Source organism: Calliphora vicina, chromosome 3, assembly GCF_958450345.1.
Source record: "Calliphora vicina chromosome 3, idCalVici1.1, whole genome shotgun sequence".
Taxonomy (NCBI): domain Eukaryota; kingdom Metazoa; phylum Arthropoda; class Insecta; order Diptera; family Calliphoridae; genus Calliphora; species Calliphora vicina.
In genome coordinates, this window is record NC_088782.1 from 12,497,099 (window position 1) to 12,515,175 (window position 18,077).

At 29.0% G+C, this 18,077-nt stretch overlaps 1 protein-coding gene across 1 annotated transcript; it reads left to right on the forward strand.

The window, feature by feature from the left end:
• Positions 1-4,747: 4,747 nt before the first annotated feature.
• Pep (Protein on ecdysone puffs) lies at positions 4,748-17,652 on the forward strand. The gene is made up of 4 exons (XM_065504588.1): positions 4,748-5,000; positions 6,868-7,237; positions 10,779-10,993; positions 15,387-17,652. The coding sequence occupies exons 2-4, from the start codon at positions 6,908-6,910 to the stop codon at positions 16,858-16,860; spliced, it is 2,019 nt and encodes a 672-aa protein (XP_065360660.1). The 5' UTR covers positions 4,748-5,000; positions 6,868-6,907; the 3' UTR covers positions 16,861-17,652.
• Positions 17,653-18,077: the final 425 nt, after the last annotated feature.

The following is an 18,077-nucleotide window of genomic DNA, read 5'->3' on the forward strand; positions in this document are numbered from 1 at the left end:
CGATTGTGTTTGTGGTCGATTGTAAGCGAACGCTTCCAGGATGTTCGGCATCTTCTGTGCTTTTACGGCCACAATGAAATTCCGTAAATAACTTTCTTACCATTGAAATTTGTAGTGCAGAGTTCCCATAGTATTTATCCAGCTTTAAGTGATGGGTTTTTCCGCAAAATGTAGTGCCTAATGAGCACACGAAATTCTTTTTTTTCATTTTGTCCTCAAGTCACTCGGTAGTATGCTATAAATGGCTGTCAACACACAAACTAAATAACGCAGATTATTTAAATTTTGACAGGAGTCAACTGACAGATGCCTGTTGACAGGAGCAGTGTTTCCCTTTCAGTTAAGAGGCAGGAAATTAAAAAAGTCATGACTTATTCGTATTTTAAAATTTCAGAGTCGATTAGCTTGACTTAATTAAATTAAAATAATCAGGTATGTAATGAAAAACCATGGTACCTTGCTAATTCTACCATGATGAAAAACGATTTAGATGCAAAAACAATTTGAAAACGTCTAAAGGTCTGATGTGTTTGTTTGAATCGTTTTGTCATATTAGTTCCAAATTCGGATTTGTTTAAAACGGAATTTATTGAATTAAATTTTCACATTAATTAAGGTAAACAAATTGAGTGTTGCTTATTTTGTTGTTTTTTGTTATAAAAAAGATACGGAATGAAACAAAAATTGAATATGAAATCAATCGAAATTCATCACATCTAAATCGTTTTGATTTCAGTTTTGAAAACGATGGTTTTTCATCACATGCCTGAATGAAAAATAAAGTCAAATTAAGTTTATTTGACTTTATTTTCCATTTTTGCTAGCCAAACTCCTTGAAATTCGAAAAAATCACGCAAATATTTATGTACGAATATACGATTTTTAAAAATATATGCGATTTTATACATTAGCAAAAAATATAATTAAGTAAAAGAAGAATTTCAACAAAATAAACTAAATTAAATTTAAAAAAGTATTTATATGAATATAAATTATTATATATTTATAAAACAATTCGAGCAAATTAGAATAGGGATAATCCATTTCAAAACGGACAGAAAACTGCTATTTTAAGATTTGTCATCTTCGATTTTAATGAAATTTACCATACATATTACTGTTCCAAAGGGTTTCTCATTCCATTTCAAAAATACCGCGATTTGAAAATTGAAAATTTTTTTTTGAAATTGTCTAAAATTATATACACCTAAACTCTCACGAATATAGTAGAGAGTTTAGGTGTCCTCATACCGTGTTCTTTTTTAATTTTTAACACCCCGATCTTTGATATTTTTTACATTTAAATATATACTCCGAAAAATTCACACCATTTTAATGACAATATCATTGCCTTTAAAATTAAATCAAAAATTATGCTGGTCTATGAGTAGTTTCAAAGTTATGGGCTAATCGAGTCTCTATCGAAATTTTTTTGCACGAATATAGTAGAGAGTTTAGTGTCCTCATATAGTGTTCTTTTTTAATTTTTAACACCCTGATCTTTGATCTTTTTTACATTTAAATATATGTTTAAACTTTAGAAGTAAACAATTTTATTAACACCATTTTAAGGGCAATATCTTTGGCTTTGAAATGGACTTTGAGTAGTTTCAAAGTTATGGGCAATTATGTGTATATAATTTTAGAAAATTTTAGCAAATTTTTTAATTTTCAAATCGCTATATTTTTACATCGGAATGAGTTTCCATTGAAAAAATCACTGATATGAGGAACATATTGGATATATTATATACATATGTGGTAAATTTCATTAAAATCGGAAATGGCAAATCCGACTGCTGTCCGTTTTCACATGGATCCTCCCAATAGTTTTAATAAGTATACATAAGCAGGTATGTTCAGATAATTTTAAAATTAAAACAATTTTTAAATTTATCAAATGTTTATAAAACAAATGTATGGAAATTTTATTTTATAAACCTTTAATAAATTTAAAATTGTTACTTTATAATTTTTTACTTAATGAATGTTGCTAAAATACAACAGTTGCTAATATTTATGTATCTATGTACTTAGTATAGACTTTAGTTAGTTTAATATTTATACCATTTTCTTAAAACAGCTAAACAATAAGACACATAAATTGTATATCCCTTAATTCGAAAAAAAACAACTAAATGTATAACTGTACTTTTTGTTAACAATTTTTGTCCATGGTATTAAAGAATTGTGTATTATTTTCTTTGAAAATCTATTAAAATACCTAAAACATCTTTGAATCCAAAATATTTGTATGTAACTACTACTACTTACTTACATATTTAGGTAGTAGAATAATCTTAATAACAACCCTAAAAACCCTCATTTAAAATTTGATTCCCTAGAATTGTTTTAATTTTTAACAAAAAATTTTGAAAACCGGGATCTAAAATAAAATTAAGTCAATGAATGTATGTTTAGGAGGAAATAAAATGCAAAAACTATAAATAATTACGAAAAGAAAATGTTTTAGGTACCAGAAAATGAAAATATGTATGCATGCACATCAATCACATCATATGCAACAACAACGAAAGGGATGAAAGGATACAGGACTAAATGTTATACTAAGGACTTTGGTTTTTACCTAACCTAAGTACTGTATTGTATGTATATGACCAAATTTTAACTGTGCATAACTGATGTATTATAAAAGGACTCTTTTAAAAATAAAACATTTTCATTTTTACATTTTTACATTTTAAGAAGTAAAAAAATAAAACAATATTTTCATATTATTGCTGTAGCGAATTTATAAACAATTATGAAGAATTTATTATAAAGAAATGTTAATTAAAATATTTTACTAAATATAGCAGAATATTTTAAATGTTGGTATTGTATGTGAGTTTTTGTTAAGGATATATTTTTGAAATAAAAAAAAATATTTACATATAACAGATGTATTTAATTGTTTTTTTAATGTATGATGTATGATCTATGATTTAAATTTCATACCCCTATATATACTTATATGTAATTGTTGTTGTAATATTGTTATATTTATACATCTAAAAGAAAATGCATAAATAAACTAATTATTTTATGTTATTTGTGTTAAAAAAATCGGAACCAGAAATAAATTATTAATAAAAAAAACTCAATTTTACGATGTGTCAAGAAAATATAATTTAAATGGTGTTTTATTTGAAAAGTTTGAGATAAATCTTAAAATTTAGAGCCTAATTTAGAAATACGACCGGAAACAATTCGAAAACAAAAAAATATGTACTCAAAATAATCACACACTCAAGAGTTGTTTTTGTTTTCACATAGTTTTTATACTAATACAATCTCACCACTTAGATTTTTGAGAACTGAGTTAGGTCCATAGAGCGGAAACAAGAAAAAAAGAACTAAATTTCTAAACTGATAGCTCGATTTTAATAAAATTATTTTGAATTTTAAGTTTTGAATTTGGACTTTAAAGTCCAAGGGGGACGGAGTTAAACGAAAATGAAGCTTTAAAAATTAAATAATTGCCAAAAGGTAAAATTAAATTATTCTTGGCGATTTTATGGCAGTCCGTTTTTCTGTGATTAATCGTTTAATATCTCCAGAATTTAAACACATGCAGAGTTCTAGACAATAACATTTCAATATTTATAGCCAAGGTACCTCTTCAGTTTTAAGATTTGTTCTCACAATAATAGACCTTATTTATCTTATATCTCAGACATTTTATTTTGGATGATTTTTCAACACAGACAATTTCTAATGTATTTGAGAGTTTTTGAATCTATCTGTTATCTGGGAGTTTACAAAAAATTTGTGGGCCGATTTTCAATTCCCATGACTATATTGATAGCACATGTGGTTCTCTATTCAATTTCAATCAAAACTCAGACAGTTTGACAGACGAACTTCGCTAAATAGATTATAGAATTTACAAACGGAGTGACGAAATTTTATCAATATTACATATAAAAGAATTTATCCAATACCTACATATCTGCAATTTGTACAGATATTGGCATGGATAACTCCTAAAGCAACTGGAAATAATGGTAAACATCTAAAGTAGAGACCATTAAACTAGAGTATTCTGAATTCTGTTAATTTTTAAGGAGGCAGCAAATGTAAGATCATAAATTATGCGGCTTAATTGCGACATCAAAGTACTTTTCATATGAATCCCGATTTTATATAAGTAACTAAATATGTATACACAATTTAAGATCTTAGAAATACATACATTATAACCTCATATAACAAATCAAGATCCCAGTAACAATGACACCCATAATTATCAGATAATTTTCTAAATATACCTATGCGAAATTTACTATTGCATATGTATATTGACATTACATTCCTATAACTCCAAAACTAAGAGAGATGCAAACATTTTAGCAAGCAAACTTTTTCGACGATCTTGATTTGTCCTCAGGTTTAATAGACTTTGACTATATGTATTAACATATTATACATTCCATCTACACTAGGCATTAGATTTTTAATTGTTTATCAAAAATGTTTGAATGTTTTCTATTTTTAACTTGGTCACAAATTGCAATTCATTTTTCTTAAAATTTTACACAAATGTTCTATTTTCTTTATAAAATACCACTTCTCATTAACTACACCTGGCAATGCCTTACTGGAGTTGCCAACTATAATACCTTCAAGTACAACGCTGTTTTCTATCTCTACCTGAAAATACAACACTGTTGTTTGAGCACTCACTCGCTACTTTTTCTCTACACAAAAGTCGATATACGCAGCGGCCGCCATTGACTTTCACGAGTAATTGTTTGTCGTTCGTCAAGTGAAGTTGTATTCTCGGCTGCTTCACAGTAAATTTTCTTTTTCTCAAGTGATACATACAAAAAGTGAGGTGTAGAACATAAAGCAGCCATTTTGGTTTTTAACACATTACAACCAAAAAAAAAGTTTTTTTTTACAAAATAAACTAATTTCAAAGTGAATTTATATAAAATAAGCTGTATTAATTAAATTACAGTTTATTAGTTGCTGAAAATTCTCTTAATTTCATAAAGGTAAGCATATTATTTAATATTTTTTTGTTCATAAGTTTTGTCCTTGTAAAAATAAAATGAGTCATGTAGTAATTAAAAAATTAAGGTTCTTGGTAATTTTGTGTTTCATAAAATTTTGTAATTAAATAAACTACCTATTTATTTTACTTTTAGTAGTTATATAACCTCATTTACTAACTTTTATTAAATGTGTATCTTTTTTTTCACTCGTGTGCGGGGGTTTAGTCACATTTTTTTCATGTTCGTTTTTTGTAGAAAAGAAATGGGTACACATTTGGAGGGCAAAAAACCATGTTAAATTTTATGATGGGGTACAGTTTGCGCTTTTTTTGATTGGCTTTGTTGTTATTGTACAGAATTTAAAATATTTAATTTTGTTTAAAAGCTATTGTATTATTAAAGTATTGAAAATAAAGTTTCTTTCAACTCTTAACCGGCCGGCTTGTTTTTTTGTGTAAAAAATCTAGAAATATTTGCACGTCATCGTTTTTTCTTCTTCATTCATTGTTAAAATCCACACATACTAGCGCGCCATTTTGTTTGCTTGTTTTCTGCTGTCTACTCGTTAGTTTTTTTCTCCTCTCATTCTTTTGTGTGGTTTTTTTTTATGAATTATTTATATGTATTCATGGAAAAAAGCCGGTGTTAATGATCTTTTGTGGATTACTAATTTATAGTAGAGTTTATGTTAAAAGTATTTAATGGATATAGAAAAACTTGAATTTTATTAGAAACAGTTATTACAAAGGTTAGAAAGATTTAAAACAGTGAATATTTAAGAAAAAAAAGTTTGTCTAAAAATTATACTTCAATTAATTTCCAAATTTATACATGAAAAGTTATAAATAACATCAATTTTTTTTTTGTTAAAGGTAAAATTAATATTTTTTTGGGGGATTTTTCGGTGTCAGAATGTTATTTAAGAATATGTATTTGTTTTGCCAAAAAAACATTTTAAAATTTAAATATATTGCAATAAATCTGCTTATCACTTGCTAAATTTTAAACATCTGTATTAAATAACAAACTTCTTCAAAACTAGAGTACATACCTAGTTTAATCTTTTAAAATTTTAAATTAAATAATTCTAAAAATAAAACCATATTAGTTTAAACCCTAGATTAGCAATTGAAAGAAAAAACAGGTTTTCCAATTCATGTCTACAACAACAAATTTGTGTATCTTGTATTTACATGTTTGCTACCTAACATTCTCTTCATATTATATTATATACTTCCCTTTTTTCTATATTAATGTATATACAGCTTCCTTTTTTAACAATTTTCATCCCTATTTATTATATACAAATTCACCCGCATTTTCCTTTTCTACCCTTATTTTATGTGTTTATTCTCTTCTTTCTTTTATTACATCTACTCGTTAGTTTAGTTTCATACCAACTCTGCTATAGTCAACAACTCGTTTCGGTTTTCTCGTGTGTAAAATTTAGTGCAATATAATAAAGTAGAAACAAAAAAACTTAGTGTACATACTAAAAAATTTTCTTTATATTAAAGTAAAAAAGTAAGTTAGTTTGTTATTTGAGAATTTATAAAATATTTAAATAAATTGTTTGTGGCTTTGTTTGCTAATTGAATTTATTTAAAAAAATTGTGTGCTTCGTTTTGTGCGCTGTTTTGTTTTTTTTTTGTTTATTTTCAGCTTTGTTTAGTTAATTTGTTTTAGAAAAATATCACCCCTACTTCCATCCATCCTTTAGTTAAATTTTAGTTTTATTTATTTAAATAAAAATTTTTTTTACAACTATGTGTCCAAGGTATGCTTTTTTCGTTAAATAAATGTTAATTTTAATAACTTTGAAATGCAAACTTTATTAATCCTCTTATTATTTTTTTTATATCTTTAGCGTTAAACAAGTTGCAAACAACTCAAATAATAACACAAATATGGCTTTCCGCAATCAAAACCGTAACCGTAACTTTGGCGGTAACAATTATGGCGGTGGTCCCATGGGAGGTGGCAACCGTGGCGGCGGCATGGGTGGCAACATGAATATGTCCCCTTGGGAAGGACAAAGCGGTCCTAGCGGTAACTTTGGTGGCAATATGCGCCAAGGTGGAGGTGGTGGTGGCAGCGGTGGTCAAGGCATGAATGCCCAAGCCATCAATTTGGCCAATAATCTTTTGAACAACCTCTTCCGCAGTCAAAATCCTCCCTCCTTGTTGGATATGCCCCGTGGTGGCAATATGGGTAATCGTGGACAACGTGGTGCACCGGTATGTATATGATTTTTATTTGTTTTTTATTAAGTATTCCAAAAAAAAATAGGTATCATAATTTATATTTTATTTAGATAGAAAATATGAAAACCAAAGCAAATGCGGCATAAAATTAAAACTTCATTTATAATAAACAGAAAGAAAAAAACTGAGGGTCGTTTATCTTTTGAACCCTTATCTTCCATTTTTTTAACATGTTTAAAGATTTTTATATCCCTTAAATTAAGCACTTTGAAAAAAAAAAACACCACCATTCTATATTGAATCTATTAAATGCATGAATAACAAACATTTTTCAAAGTTTGTGAAATACCCCTTAATTTCTGTATTTACAAATTATTTAAATTAAACATGTGATTTGATATTTTTGTTCCAAACTTTTAAAATGCATGCATTACAACAAAATCCCTAAAATTAATATTGACAATATCAAAAGAAAAATATTAAAGATCTGATTTAAATTTTAACCTTAATAATATTAAGTCTAATATACTTTATTTTTTTTTTACTCAGAAGCATATCAGCTATTAGTCTATAGGTTAAATAATTTAAAATATTACCATTAGAAGGAATTATTCCTTTTTCCTCTTGACAACTGCCAAGTTTGAAATATAAAAAAAAAAATCTTTTTTGGCAAAGACATGTCGCAAACGACTCAAATCACTGTTCATGTGCTCAAGAAAAAAGTACCAAACTGCTGTTTAACCGGATTTGTCTCAATATACATCTTCGCACTCAAGCTTCAGAAACAAATGTTTAAAATTTTATCAGAATTTGAAACAAATGTATTTTCCTCTTTGTACCCGGGTTCAAACGCCTGTCTACACATTTTTTAAGCAGATAAAGATACATTTTAAATTTTTTGGTAACTGTATTATTTATGAAGATATAAGGTTACCGAATTTACTCATTTCTACCCCCTAATCTTTCGAATTTCTTAAAATCCCTTAGTGGATCTACTATATTGAGAGGGAAACATATAGTCCAAATTTCATGTATCTTTTAGCGTTTCGGCTGGGGCGATATTTAATCATTCAGTCACTCAGTAACGTTACTTATTTTCATAATACTATTTCCAAAAATTTTACAAAGTAAATTTTAGCTTTTTTTTACCCACCTTCCTAAATCTTCCTTATTTTTATAGTTCTAATATATTATGCCGCATTTCTATATAGAATTATTATTACAATAGGCTTTATTTTATTATTAAATATTATTATTAAATAAATAGCAATACTGTTTTATTTTAGTTCAAGTTTTTAATTTACGTTATTACATTTTTTGTTTAGTCGTTTTTTTTTCTTTTTCTTTATAACTCGATTTAATGCAACAAATTCTTAAGTTACGTTTTCTCTTGAATATTAGAAATTAAAAGTTTGTTTTTAAACGATTTTTTTTAATTAATTCAAAAGAAAACCCAGTAAAATAAAACTACTACAAACTTTTTAATTTTTCTTTTTTAAATAGAAATAAATAAAACCAAAAGCAATTTTTTACTAATTTTAAGACCAACTCTTTTTTAATAATACATTTTAATAATAATGATAAACAAATTTCTAGTCGTAAATTTATATTTTTAGTAATTTAATTGCTACACCATAAGCATCAAATAATATTCAACTATTATTATTGTTTTTTTTTTTTGGATAATTTCCAAATCATTTCTAATTATTGATTGTTTTTTATTTTATTCTCTCTTCTCCATGATCTCTCTAAACAAACAAAAATGTCGCTCAATGTTGTTGACATTTGAATATAAAAAAAACACAAAATACTATTCAATTTTGACCCTTCAAACGAAATGTTAAATTGAAATGTTGGTGTTTTTTTATTTGGACAAAAACACAAACTCCTTGTGTGCCACACAACTTTTTCGTCATCCATCCAACCACTATATATAAAAATTCATCAATATAAACATCAACTGTGTGATGATGAATGATGATATGATGATGGTTTTGAAAAACAAAAATGAATATGATGATGCCAAAATATCAAACCTGATATTAAAACAATTGCAATTTTGCATACACGTTGTTGTGTTTCTTCAATGGTTTGTCTGTTTCAAAATTGTCGTTGTGTTAACAATTGTTATTGTTGTTATTTGCCCATTCGTTAAAACGACACAAACACCTTTTGATATCCAAAAAAACAACTACCATATTTTATATGTTTCTGTTTTTTTTACAAAAATATTAAAAAAAATTAAATCAAATTTCATAAAAATCTATTAAATGATGGTGTTGGACAAACATTAACAACAATCGTTTTTGTAAAACAACAACACACGACTTTTGCTGCGATTTGTTATTTTATTAACATTTGTAAAAACATCGGAAACAAACACAAACTCTATGCAACACAACATTTCGCAAATGCAATCAATCCAAAATCAAATAATTTACGAAAAACCAAATGGACGCGCCTTGATATGATTGATATATTCTTGTGATGATTCTCTTTGTGTGTGCGTGCTAATAAAAATGCAACTGGTGCCATTCAACTACTCTGTGCTACACTCAACCATCACCTAAACTACTTGTGTACCGTACTGTAATGTACCTAACTGCCTACCAAACCAAAACCACACTCTGTGATGTTAAATTCTATTCAAACCTGTGTGTGTGATCAAAAATGATCTTATTCAAAATGTCACTTTTTATATGACTGATTGATTTAATTATTATTGTTCTTCAACAAAAAACAAATATGTGTAAAATTATTATATACTGCAAAACAAAAAACAACTATTAATTGGGTTTTCTCAACTATAATTTACAAAAAAAAATAACTTTAACAAAAAAAAAATATTAAAATATTTATTATATTTTAATTGTAATGAAAAATCATACAAATATTTTATAAAAAATCAACAAATTCAAACAAAAAAAAATGTTACAAAAATACAATAACAATTTCTGCCACACGCCTAAACAACAAATATATTCAAATATTTGATTGCCTTTAAACCAAAACCATAAAACCACACCACCACTTTCAACGCATTGACCATCGATCAAAACCACTACTACTGCCTGTTATTCAAAACGTAAAAACAATATTGAAATATTTTAATATATTTTTAATATCCTTTACTTTACTGTTTGTTTTCATATTAATAAATAATAATAATATGCGCCACTACCAACCAACCACCACAAAATGTTGTATAAATAAAAATGTGAAAAATCTATTTCTAAAATTGTTGTGTTATATATATAAAATGTAAAAAACTATTTACAAAATCTAAAATTGTATTTGAAAAAATCACCCAACCACCACCCTTTTCATCATATATATAAAATGTGTGTTAAACAATCGACATAAAAACAATTCAAATTATATCATGCTAATTTCAATAATGTATATTTTTTCAAACAAACAAAAATATCGTTTTTATATATATTTAAAAATCTTGGTTTTATTTAATGTAAATGATTTCAATAATTTTGTATTTACTATGAAAATGTAAAATGTGCGCATACATTGTAAAAATATATAAAAACTGCTACTAAAATAAATATATAAACATGAGCAGATGGTCAATCGCGGTGGTCCTGGTGGCAATCGTCCTAATAATCGTCGTGGTCAAGGAGGTTTCCAAAACCGTGCTGGTCCTAAATCAGCTTCTAAGCCCGGCGCTGGTGGCGGCATTCGTAAACAGAATGCCTTTGATCGTGCAAAGAAACTTTTGGCTAAAAATGCCAACACTAAAAAGAAGGATTCCGCTTCTGGCGATAAGAAAACTGAGAGGTAAGCCTTTAAAAACAAATCTTCAACTCAAAACAAAAATTTTCAAAATAATTTTTCCATTGAAAACAATACAAAAAAAAAAATATATTTAAATGTATTTTTTATAAAATATTCCATAATTTTTTCAAAATAATTTATATTATATTTGTCTACTACTTACTACTACTGTATAAGTCATTCTTATATATTATATATAAATAGATGTGGGTAGGGAGGGCAGAGAGTTCTCTTTTACTGCGTTTTAATCCAAGGTATTAAAGAAACTCTTTTGGTTGGTTATGTTGTCTTATTTTTTTTTTTCCTAAATAGACAAGCTAAGGGAGGATTTTTTTAAATGAAATATTTATTAAAATGAATTTATGCTTTACATTTTTATTTTATGTTACCTTTAAGTTTCTTTTTTTTTATTATTTTATTTTTTACTAAGAGATTTAAGAAAAATCTTATATGATTTGCTACAAAATGTTTTTTTTTATAACTCTTTTGTAACAAATATAATTCGAAGGATTTTTTTTAAACTCTTATGTAAAAAAAATTGGGGTTTATATTTACTATTTTATATAAAAATAATATCTATTTCAGCTTTTAAATGGTTTAAAATATTCTGAGTGGTTTATAAATGTATTTATTTGTTTACTTTATAACATTGATATTCATGATATCAATTGATAGACAATTGATTTAATTGCTTCTTATAACTGTAATGCCTAAACATATCAGAATCGATATCTGCATCGCACGAGCGTTAAAAGCGATTTTTTCTCAGTGTATACACACATTTGTCTTTATTGTCCGCCGTTTAGAGCTGTCAGTTCACAAAATATTGCGCTATATGCTTGCTGACCAGTCGGCATCTGGCGAACTCCATAACGAGTACCGCTATGGCTTTTTCCTTCGACTTTGGGAAGTCAAGTTTGCATCTATATGCCTTCTCTTCACAGTCATATTGCTAAATTGATCATATGATGATTCTAACGATATTTCAATCGTCCTGAGGTGAAATTTTCGCTATGATATAAAATTTAATATCTAGATAAGATTTTCCCTCTTAATACTATGTTCACATTTGCAGAGTTAATCATCTCAAACGTGATTAAGCTGTAATCACTTCAAAATCGAGATGATTATCCATACATTTAAATGATTTGTTAATCACTTCAAATTGACATGATTAAATCTTAATCACTTCATTAAAGAAATATAAATTTGTTTTGTTGTTTTTTATTTGTCAACATAATCAATTTAGTGTCAACTTAATCATCTCAAATGCAATGTGAACGGCTTTGATTAACTTAATCAAAATTTTGCTTAAACGCGTTTAAAAGCCCAAGTGTGAACATAGCATAACTTTAAAATTAATGGGTCTATTATTATTCATGGCAACTGCACTAAAGTTGCATTGTCAGTTTACAAAATGGAATTGCAGATGCTAGAATTTTCTATGAAATAATTCGACAATTTTTATAAATTTTAATGTTAGTTTTTGAAAAATATGTTCAAATAAGCTTTAGAAAATACATTTCGTTAAAAATGGTTAACAGTCATAAAAACAGATTTGTCAAAAAAACCGAAAAGTTAAAGAAAACTGAAACCGGTCGAGTTTACAACAATGAAAAAAAACGGTTGACTATAATCCTCAGTCAGGAAAAATGCTTCAGATTTTAACTCTCTGAATTAAAATCAAATTTGAAGTATTTGCATTTCGGCTTTCTTTACAGAGATCAAAAAGCTACGGGAATTATTTTGAAAATAAATGACTTGACATAAATATAAATTCTCATATTCAATCGTGTAAAGCATTAAATCAAATTTACTGGAAAACCAATTGTATACTTTATGAAAACGATGTTTTGCTTCGATATTTAAAAACTGGATTGAATTTATGTCTGTTTTTAAAACAAGTAAAAGAACATTTTCAGAATTGTAAAGACATTCGAAACCAGTAATACCACAACGACTTTTAGATCCTATTCCAAGGAACAATAATATCTAAAATACTTCTATAGAGCATTATAATGTATTTGTAATGAATTCCATCAATTTATAATGTATTGACATAACTTTTCTTCGAATTTTCATTATTATTTAAATCTAATGAAATGACTAATGATTACAATATTCGATAAGCGATTATTTCTTCAGTAAATAAAATAACAAATCTTGCTCAACTGCTTCACGAAAACATGCTCAAAGTGGTGTGATACACTTATGTAGAAGTTCCGAAAATGAAAATTTCGAGCAAAAAATAATCACCCCTATCGCGAATCAATATTTCACATGAAATGTGTTCCCTTTTCCCATTTTTCTTCCTCAACTTTGTTCACGTGAAAAAATCCCCATGTAGTAAAATTTTTAATGAAATTTTCTAAACAAACTGCTTTTACGAACAAAATCACCTATTGTGAATGAAAAGTTTATGGGAATATCATGATAGAAATGTTCACTTCGAGGGAAATGGATGTTTCATGGGAACATAAATTTCACATGTTTTGACGATAGGTATGATTGATTAAAAAAAATAGTTCAGAACCGTTCCCCAACGCTACAATAAAAAAATTAAAAAAATCGAACTCAAATCATTAGTCGCAAAATGTATTATTTCCGCTTGTAACTTGACAAGCTTTAAACAACTTGACAATCAATCGCCCATGTTCTGAAAAGCGCATATCGCTTAAAATTTGCGTTTTCGATTTTAAAACGCCGAACAGGTGTTCCAAGAAACGAAAACGCTAGAAATTTGGCGTTTTCGATTTGAAACCGCCAAACAGGTGTTCTGACAAACGAAAACGCTAGAAATTTGGCGATTTCAAACCGCTAGTGTATACTGAAACGATTTGGTATATTTTATTTAAACTGCACTTTAAAGAGGGAATTAAATGATGCACAATTAAAATTTAATATGTTTTATTTTTATTTTAAGAATAACCCGTAACATTTTTTCTCGATTTTAATTAAAAATATGCAATTTAAAAATATGCCGTGAATTTGTCAATTGTCTGTCTCAATTGTTTACTTATGAACTGGCGATTTATGCAAACAGCTGATCAAATTGATGTTCGAAAAAATGTAATGCTAGTGGCGTTAAATTTAAAATAAAGTATTTGGTTATTTCTTTCATAAGTTTTGATATTAATATTTGGAATTTATTAAGTACACATATTTATATTAAAACGTAAAAATGAACCCTTAATAAAAGTTCAAAAATAATTTAAAACCTGTATAAGTACCTTAAAACATTTACGAGAGCTAAAATATCATACAAGAACATATTTTAAAACCGGTTACTCGTGTTGAAAATTACCAATTATTCGCATGTATTTATATGTAACATCTCTAAATACAAAGAAGCATTTGCCGCCAATACTCTGTAAATAAAATAAAGTATGTATGTACTTACGCTTGGTCTGGAATGTCCAATGGATTGGAAGAATCCCTTAGTGTTTTTTTTTTTAATAAACACTTCTTTAGTTTGTAGCTTTTTTAAAGCCAATACAGAAAGCAAGAACGCTGTAGGCATTTTAATTTAAAATTTATTTGTTTGTGTTTTTTTTTAAATTTATTTGTTTGTTTATGTTTTGTTATGATAAAACATATGATTTCATTGTTCGAACACAACTTCGAAAAATAGCAAAACGAAAGCAAATCGCGTGGATTTCAGAACATGCTGAAATGCGTTTTGCGTTTTTCAAACCGTAAGCGATTTGAAAACGCTGCGTTTTCCAGAACATGGGCGAATATATCATCCAAGGCCTTACCCCCTGTTTATACTTGACAAATGTTTATCATAACAATTAATGACATTTGTTGTCAAGACAAAGTTGTCTAAGCAAAAGCACTAACAATTTTATCATAACGAAGCAATAATACTAATAAATAGAGACTATACCTGATAATTTTTTCATTAGACAACCATTTTGAAGTTTATCATGCTAAAAATTTATCAGGTATAATCAGGGGGTTATGGATATAATGAATATTCAAGAACATTTAACCCAGAACAAACCTGTGTTAAATTCATAGGCGAACATATGTTTTTTTTTTTTTGAAAATATGAAGATTTTTATGATCTGATGAGAATGCAAATTTTTCTTTTATACAACTATTATCGATTAAACCACTCACGAATATTTTATACCATTTATACAAATCATGAATTGAATGTAAATCTACACATATCCACATTAAAATCAAACCCTCTCTAATAAATACTGTTCACATTCCTCTTCCTCCATATTATATATGATATGTTCATCATCGTCATATAACATAAATTTTAGTTTTGTCAACAATGTGTCTAATTAAATTCTTTTATCTCTCCTTTATTTTTTCTCCATTACCTTTTTTTGGGGATGAATTTGATATTTGAACCCAAAAAAAACTTAAAATCAAACAGCAAAGAGTCTCCCTATGCCAATGTACCCAACGATATGTTCTACTGTCATCTGTGCAAGAAGCACATGTGGGATGCCAACTCATTTGAGAACCACATTAAGGGACGCACCCATTTGATGATGCGCGAAGGTATTGAGGAAAGCTATCGTCTAAAGGCCAACATGATCCGTCAGGAGGCCAAGATTGCCGAGCAATTGAAATCTATTGAATTGGATCGCTTGAAGCGTATGGGCAAGAGCAAGCAACGTCAGTTGGACTACTGCACCATGTGCGATTTGAACTTCCACGGACATATTTCGGCTCATCGTAAATCCGAGGGACATTTGCAATTGAAGAAATTCTTGCATCCCAAGTGTATTGAGTGTAACAAGGAATTCGCCACTCGTATCGATTACGATACCCATTTGTTGGCCGCCGAACATTTGATTAAGGCTGCTGAGAAGAATACCAAGGTTGGAGAACGTAAACGCCAGACCTTGCCAATTCTCACCGAAGAGGAAGAGTTGAAGGATGTCCGTCCCCCCACCAAGAAGAGGAAGAAGGTTGTTGCCAAGAAGACTGAAGGCGCTGAAGGTGCCGAAGTCAAGAAGGAAGGTGAAGAAGATGCTGAAGGCGAAGAAGCCGAAGGTGAAGAGGCTGAAGCAAAGAAAGACGGTGAAGAGGGTGCCGATGAGACCAAGGAGGGTGAAGAATTAAACGAAACCCAAGAAGGTGAAGAGGAGGTTGCTTTACCCGTCGATCCCGAGGATTGCATCTTGGATTTCCACGATGGCGATGAAGTCCCCACTGAAGTAGATACCCGTTTGCCCAAATACAACTGGACTCGTCCCGTTGGTGCCGCTCTCATCACCAAACTCGAATGCTACGAGTGCTCTTTGTGCGGCAAATTCTTAGACAACGAAAAGACTGTCGAAGTACACTCTCGCACTGTCACCCATCACCGCAACTTCTTGAAGTTCATCAACGAGAAGGCCAGCGACACCAAGATCGCTCAAAAGCGTGCTGCCGCCGCCATTGAAGAAAGCGAACGCAAGAAGCGCAAGTTGGAAGAAGCTGAAACAGCTGCCAACGGTGAAGAAACAAAAACCGAAGCCGCCGAGGGTGCTGAAGGTGAATTGTACGATCCATCAGAAGCCACCGGTGAGGATGAAGATGTAGAAATGAACGAGAATGGTGAGGCCGCCGAAGAAGGTGAAGGCGCTGAGGGCGAAGAGAATGGCGAAGAGATGGAAACCCAAGAGGAGCAACAAGATGAAGCCGAGGCTGAAGCTGAGCCCGAACCTGAGCCAGAGCCAGTCAAAGAAACACCTAAAGCAGAAACACCCGCAAAGACAGCTGCTAAGAATTCTGCTCCCTCAACACCTGCTTCTGCTGAAGCCTCCCCCGCCAAGAAAGCAGCGACACCTGCTGCCCGTGGTGGCGCAGCCAAGGGAACGCCGCGTAACCGTGGTCGCGGCCGTTACAACCGTTACTAAGCTAAATATTCTCCCTTCTCAAACTTAATAACCCCCTCCCCTTTTTCTAAGCACTTTCCTTGAATCGTCTTGTGAAAGTAATTGACGCGAATACTAATTATTCAGCAGAAATGATTTTCATGACATTCAATTACATATATTTTTTTTATATAAATTAAAATTTATTATAATTTAACAAATCAAAACAACAACAAACCAATTTCATTTAACTACTTAAACTTACAACCAATCACAAAACTAACTTTTTTGAAATATTAATCTAAAGCCAACAAAAACTCTTTTGCTAAATCCTTAAGTTGTAACTTAGTATAGCTTAAGAGCTAAATCAATATTTATTGCATTAAAAATGGAAAATCAATACATTAAAGTACAGCAACAAATATTTAAATGAAATAGCTCCCTCGGCTCATTCTCTATTAACTAAAAGACGGACATTTATTTCTTAAAAGTATGAATTTTGAATGAGCTTCATAGAAAAACAACAAAAATAAAATATTTTAATTTTAAGATTTTAGTTTAATAAGTATTAATTAAACTTTGATTGATGAACGCTAAACAATATAATTCAGAGCCCATTTATTATATATACATACTTATCCAAACTCTGCAAAAACATGAAAAAATATCTAAAAACTAGAACATAATTTTATTATAAAAACAAAACGTAATTATAACTTAAAAAGCAAAAGAAAGAAATTTTCTCTAGAAAAAAACATTGGAAATAATGAACAAAAGAAATTTAAATACAAATAAAACATACCAATGTAAGTGTATAAAAAAAATAGTAAACAACTTGTCTTATTATTTATCTTATTTAAAGAGACTGGTAAAGTACTCGGGCCAGCAACTTGGAATCAAAGTAAATTATAGACAGATATAATTATAGTGGATGATTTATTTTGTGTTGCACATCAATTGGATTTACTGATTTTTGTCGATAAAAGCAATAAGGAGGATAAAGCAAAAATTAATGGGTCGATTATGGATGACAACCGAACTTCAGTTGCGTTGTCAGTTGCCTAAATGGTATTACAGATGGCAACTGGCAGCTATAATTACTGTTGCAAAATTGGCAACCAGAAAATTGTGGTTGCTCTATGGCAAAGATACATAATCTGTGATCACTCAATTTTAAACCAAATATCGATTTTTATATGAAAATTTTTAAATCATTCATAATTCGTTAAATAGTGGTCCTAGATCAGTGATCACTAAAT